The 7,070-nt window shown below is 33.8% G+C and overlaps 1 protein-coding gene across 1 annotated transcript; it reads left to right on the forward strand.

Moving 5' to 3' along the window:
- Nucleotides 1-3,125: 3,125 nt before the first annotated feature.
- LOC131027277 (DELLA protein RGL1-like) lies at nucleotides 3,126-4,907 on the forward strand. Its single transcript, XM_057957292.2, has one exon. It carries the CDS (start codon nucleotides 3,126-3,128, stop codon nucleotides 4,905-4,907), a length of 1,782 nt encoding a protein of 593 aa, XP_057813275.2.
- Nucleotides 4,908-7,070: the final 2,163 nt, after the last annotated feature.

Raw genomic sequence — 7,070 nt, forward strand, 5'->3', positions numbered from 1 at the left:
GGGAGATGGGTCGAGTGCAGCTATCTATAGGTGATATCTCCCCCCTATATATAGTAGTGGGGCCCTACTATCAACTATAGATGAGGGGTGGGCGGGTGATCTCCTTCCATTGGTCGAGTGCAGCTATAGGTGCTATCCCCCTTGACCTATTGATAGGTCTAGTGCATACATAAATGACCTGCCGGGTCGATCACCATATAGAGATAGGGCGGACGCCGCCACTATAAAGGCAGGGCGAACGCCGGTCTTGAAGCCCCCATTCACCCCCGTTTCCCTCCATTATTGGCTGACATCGAAGCAATGTTGTGAGGTCTACCATCTATTATATACGTGATAATATAGAACCAGATACGTGATAGTCATCAGTCGTATCACGTATATAATAGATGGCGCATTCGTTCTTCTCGCAGAACTACCTATAATTAATTTAGATAAATTCGGTGTAAAAGAGCTTTTATTCTTCAAGCTCTATCTAAATGGAGGAGAATGTTTGTAAAGATTTTTGTAGGATAAATGAAAATAAACTCAATTGTAAACTATGTGAAAGCAGAAAGAAGTTATTTTTGAGTGATATATATTGCTGTTCAACTCTATCACTAGAATAAAATTTAAAAATTAATATTTTCTTTGAAATTATTTTTTAGTTCAAATGTTGAAGCTATAATTCGACATATAACAAAGTCTTAATGTATTTAAATTACAACTAAATGGAAAATAAGATATGGAGAACTATTATAATTGTGTTTTGCAGATGACATCTTTCATATTATTACATTCATTACATTCATTAAATTGTTCTTTGTTTACTAGGAAAAAAGCATTTTAAAAAACTAGATTTTGTCTAGCTGTTTTCATATAGGTAGAATATGGATATTCTAACACATTTAGAAATCAATTTCTAACAATGATTAAATTATTTTTGGAGCACATTTAATCTAATTATCTCTATTTTTTATAAACAACCCTCCTTTTTGTATTGAGATTGATCATTATATTTTCAAAAGTTTATATTTGTTACATTTGTTTGATGGAGATTAAAATTTTATTTTATTTTATTTTTAGATGCACTTATTGTTCTGACATTAGGAAACAATATAATATTTTTAGATCATCATTGCTAATTAAATTGAAAGATGTTTTATCTTTTTTAATGTCTTTGTGGAAGATTTTTCTTCTACAATTCTCTATGATTAGAGGATTTTTTTCTTTCATTTACATTGATTTTTTCTTTTTAGTTGACTGCAAAGTGATTTCAACACTTGTAAGTAGGCATATCAATATTTGTGAAGAATCAAAATATGTAAATCTAGAGGAGCTTTCATTGACTTGGATGAATGGATTACCTCCTAACATAGAAAACACATCTCATTTTTTCTCCCAGAATGATATCTCTCCACATATTTTACATATATTTTTAAAAATATAAATATATTACTATTACTTTATATAATCAAAATTTATTTTTCTTTTAAGAAAAATTTGATGTGCATTCCCAATCAAAATCTAAATTTAAAAAAATTAGAAATTTGTTGCTGACTCACCTATTGGAGAATCTCCAACCACCTAAAAAATACAAATGTAGAAAATTAAAAAGGACTATCCAGCAATAAATATGGTGCCGCCAAGACAGAGCTACTATTTTATGTATTGGCAATAAATTGAGAAATGGATATGGTAAATTAGTGGAGTGATTTTGCATGGAGTGGTTTGGGCACTTTTTTTAATTATTTATGCTTTGGGCTTTACTGATGTGTAGCAGGCCTAGATTGTGACTATTTCAGTTCACTTATGCTCTCAGCCTACTTCAGCCAGAGTATGCCTTGTACTATTAAGGTCTTCACCAGGCCTTAACCAAATTTAGATTATTTATCTGCACGACTAATAGGTGGGTTGTATTCTAGTCTTTGGACTATATGTGCTCTTAAAGTCTCATCTAAGAATTGAATCTGGGCATATCCTGCAGTCATGGCACTCCATGAGACTACATCTCTTTGAGGCATTATGTCAAATAGTTCACAGGCTTTCTCAGTTTGCATACATGTCTATGAAGGAAGTTGCAATTTTAATCTGAATGCTTTCATGTTTGTATATACCCTGTTTCAAAGCCTAATTTGGCACAGGCAGAGGGGATGATGCCAAAGGTTGTGGAATTTGGCTTTACACTTAGCAATTGCATTTGCTTGAAATTTTTTAAAGCCTTTTCAACAAATCCATTTTGTGTGTATCCTACAAACAACACAGTCCATTATAATGCATCTATTTGAGGCATTTTGTCAAATGGGTCGCTTGCCTTCTCTATACTCCCACATTCTTCCCTTGTGAAAAGAAGTACCCAAGAATTTAAATCTGCATGAATTTTCTGCATTAATCTTTTTAGAGTAACACTTTAATTTGTTTATTGGTAAGTAATAGTTTATAATTTTATTATTAAAAAATAGAAGTACTTACATATGAACTCAATGTTAAAATATATCTTATGACCTAGTTTTGTATCCTTTACCAATGTTGTTACATGGCAATCACATTCGTATTCATAATTTGCATAAATCTTTTCACAATGGTGTTTGTGCAAAAGATTTTTGTGTAGTCTTCATGATGCTTGATTCCAATTTCCCATGTAGTGATTATAGGTTTCACAATGTTAATACATTTTATTTATTTTTATTTTTTTTGGAATTGAACAAATCTTGTAGTGATTTTTTGTACTTGTTAATTGTATCATTCAATGAGGTCAAAATGGATGTCAATGTTTAGACAGCATTATAATGGTTCTTGAATGCTCCTCAAATTTAATAATAATCGTTAAAATGATATCTCTCAATATATTTTACATAAATTTTTTAAAATATAAATATACTGATAATTTAGAACTTAATATTATTTCTGCCCACTGACAATTAATTTATGCCGAATTTGTATTTATCTCCTTGTATTTGGTGTGATGACAACATCAACCATATGCCGAATTTGTATGTATCTCATTGTATTTGGTGTGATGACGACATAAACATTGTGGTCTGCGACGAGTAGGCTATATATGAAATCTAACCATTTTCTGCACTTTCTAAATCACTCTTCCAATTCCAGGAGCGAATATTGAAAGCCAATTTCCAGCAAATAAAGAGATGACTGTTGACAATGGAATTCCTCTTTGCATATTGGATTACTCATTCAGTGAGAAAGACGGTAGTGAGCTTATTCAAGATCTACCGATAGCCATGGAGGACACCTTTGGTCTGTCAGACCATCACAAGTTTCCTTCCGGGAAAGAGATGATTACTGAGAGCCAATTCGCAGCAAACAAAGAAAAGATAAGTTTAACCAACAATGGAACCGCTCCTCTTTCATTGTCAGATTATTCGTTCATGTCATTACCCTGCGAGTCAGATGGTACTGAGCTTGCCCAATATCTGACCATGGACAACACCTTTGAGCTCCGGAAACATGAAATGTTTCATTTTGCGGAGGAACTCAAGAGCCATAATTTATTTGATATCTTTCCTTTTGATGAGGAACTGATAAACAATTATAAAATGTCTGGACAGTTGAACGGAAATTCTCACTCAGGGAATTCCCAGACAGTAAATTATATTTCGGTGCTAGGAGAACAATATCGTGATGAGATGCTACCAAATAACGATATCCTGTCGTCAGAGCAAATCTTGAATTGGAAAGGATCTGAGCGCTTAAGTATATGCGCTAAGGATACCTCCGATCACGAGGCGATGAATGGAGAGGAAAAGAAGGGGCTGGAATTGGTTCAACTTCTTCTAGAGTCTGCACGAATGATAGGCGAGGGGAAATATGATCACGGTGCTGGACTGGTGAGCAAATGCCAAAATTTGTCTTGTCAGCTGGGGAATCCCACACAGAGGCTTGGCCATTATATGTGCAGTGCATTACAAGATAGAATCAAACGTCAGACTCTCGGCATGTTAAAGAACTCTGCTAAAACTGTCCCTGATTTTGCCTTCAATATTGAGGGAGAATTTGATAAAAATGAGTTTTGTAGTCTCCTTGCTCACTCTAATAGAGTTCTGCCCTATATCAAAGTTATGCAGTTCACGTCTGTACAGGCAATCATAGACGTTGTGGGCAATGCCAGGAGAATTCATGTAATTGATCTAGGAATGCGAATTGGTTCGCACTGGACAGTATTGATGGAGTATCTTGCACACAGATCAGTTTCCTCTTCTTTTCATACGCTACAGCTTCTCAAGATTACAGCAGTTGGGATGAATGGCGAAGAGCTTAGGAAAAGCGGAAAAAGACTTCATGAGCTGGCTAAATCTTGGGTGATTCCGTTTTCGTACAGTATTATTGAGATCACTAACATCGAGGAGATTAAGGAAGGTTTATTCAGCGTTAAATCTTGTGAGGCGTTGGCAGTTTATGCTCCAATTGTTCTGAGAACTTTGTTATACGACCCCGTCCTTCTAGACAATCTCTTAATTGTTATCAAGAAACTGAGGCCAATGATAATGGTGAATGTTGAAATAGAAGCCCAGCATAATTCTCCTTATTTTGTCAATAGATTCAGAAAGGTGCTTTTCAGTTACATGGCGTATTTTGATCTGTTGGATGTTACCATAAAAGACAGAAATGATATGAATAGGGTGAAGCATGAAGAATTAATTACTGGAAGTCAGATAGGGAATATGATAGTCTATGGGGGGAAGGAGAGGACTGTTAGGCATGTTAGAAATGATGTGTGGAGGTGTTTCTTCAAACAAGCAGGGTTCAAGGAAAAGAGCTTCAGTTTTCAAGCTATGTATCAGGCTAGATTGTTACTAGAAGAACATGCTTCCGGAGAATATTATACTCTGGAAGCCCATGGACATGCCATAATTGTAAAGTGGAAAGGATCACCATTAATCGCACTCTCCGCGTGGGGTGGTATCAACTGAATGTTCATGCTGATTTGTGAAACAAATGTCTGTATATCGTAAATATGATATATAAACTAGAAAGTGTTTGTCTCCCCCATTTGCATGACTAAGAGTTACATTGACCAGCATTTTGGGTTTTCTTTGAGTCATTTTAACTCTAAGCCGGACCAAGCAGAACTGCGAAAATGTATTACTACAATGGCCTCTTCCTTCATTTTTCAGTTTGCCATTTATTTTTATCATTTTGTAATGGAATATACAATTCTTCTTACTAATTGTGTTCAAATAGTTAATTTACTATTCTTTCATACACTAACTGCATAATTTTGAAATTAATTCTGTAAACGTGCGTAGACGAAGCAAGGACTGATGCAAACTTCTATGATAGCGATAATAACTCATTAATACACAAAATGCAACGTATGACAAATATATCACTCTCGCCACGATTGTGTTTGCAAATTCATATCCATAGCCACCAAAACTATGCAGAATATTTAATTAGTCGGCAGATTCTGCTTACAAGTAATATGTCGGTACATCCGTGAAAACAAAATTAAATGAGTTTGCGCGATTTGATATGTCGCAGAATCAGAACATAGTCATTCGGCAACGTATATGCCTGGAATTTTATGCGAGTGGAGCCACTTTTCACGTGCCCGGAATCAATTTCGGACGGCCGCAAAGATTGTGTGAAACGTCTACATCATTTCTCAAACTTCTATTCGTAAATAAAGTAGAAGATAGATATTATATATATTTCAAAATAGTATTTAGCTTTCTTATTGTTTTCGTTGGTCATGACTTGACCGTACGTGCACGACGGTTGGAGTAACTCCTATCTGATGGAGTAAGATATGACGTAACTAATCTTTGAACACGTGTATTTAATAATAGCACAAATATGCAAATCTTTTATACATGTGTATGTCATATTGCATAAATTTTTATAGAGGTCTATGTCATATTGCATAAATTTTTAGAGGTGTACGTCATATTTCATAAATTTTTTATATATGTATTTGAAATAACTTTTATTTGTTAATGAAATGATGAGAAAAAATATTGCTGGGAATATTTTTTCTATATTTTCTTGTTTTTCTAAATATATGAAATAAAGATCTTAATGTTAGATGAAAATTTTGTATTCACAAAAATATAAAAAAAACTTAAGCAATTTAAATATATTAATTTTTTTGGAAAGCTTATAAGAAAAGATACTTATAAGACATAACTTTTAAATGAGTTCATTTGAGCCCAGAAAGCATAAAATAAAAGTGGTATTTTGTCATTGTTTTGATAGTTTTAGAAGAGACTCCATTGTAGGTATGATTCAAGAGTAGAGGGTTTCTATTTAAGGAGTTGTTATCTAAGGAGAAGCATCTCGTGGTGTAAGGGAAATCTTGCTTTACCCCCCAAAAAATTCTTTTTTAATAGTTTTCATTTAATGTTTTTCTATTTCTAGATACCCATTTGGGCGAATAAGAATTTCCAACTGTTAGAATTGTCTAGCTATTTTTTCTAACTGACCTACTATTTTTAGAAAGTTTTAATTTGAAGGCGGATGGAGACTAAAATTTGTGGGAACCTTTAGAATGGAAAAATAAGTACTTTGATGAAAAAATCAGGTCAAGATCATTTACAATTTGATAGTTATTCAAGTTTTTGTTTCCCGAAAAACTGATAAAAATTCTTCTGAGTCAGATTTGAGACACTAAATTGCCCTAAACAGTCCTGAAATTAGTGGGAATCAATAGAGAAATTTCTTGGCATATTCTTCACTTAGAGAGCTTTCTGAAGCTTCAAATGGTGCATCAATCCGATCACCAAATAAAAACTTATGGTTGTCGGAAGTTGGAACATTTTTAGAAAGGTTTCTAGTTTTTGAATTTGGCTCAATTTTCTAATTTCCGATTTCACATTTTGGCGCTTGTCTGCCAAATTTCAAAATTCAAGTTGTAATTTTGGCTCCAAACTGTAGGAAGGCGATTTTATGACCCTTTTGGGAAAACTTGGAAGTTAGTTTTGGAGCTGGAAAAATTCCATTGTAAGAGTAAGGTTTCTTTTAGAACATTCTATAAGTTGTAATGTGTTGCAGTGTGCAAGGATTTATTCATCTTGATTGTAGTTGCATGTATGGAAGATAGTTTTTAGATAATAGTAATATAATCATTTTGTTGC

The sequence above is a fragment of the Cryptomeria japonica genome, chromosome 4, assembly GCF_030272615.1.
Source record: "Cryptomeria japonica chromosome 4, Sugi_1.0, whole genome shotgun sequence".
Lineage (NCBI taxonomy): Eukaryota > Viridiplantae > Streptophyta > Pinopsida > Cupressales > Cupressaceae > Cryptomeria > Cryptomeria japonica.

Excerpts from the sequence above, each read along its gene's own strand:
- LOC131027277 (XM_057957292.2), top strand. The coding sequence starts at position 3,126 with ATGACTGTTGACAATGGAATTCCTCTTTGCATATTGGATTACTCATTC.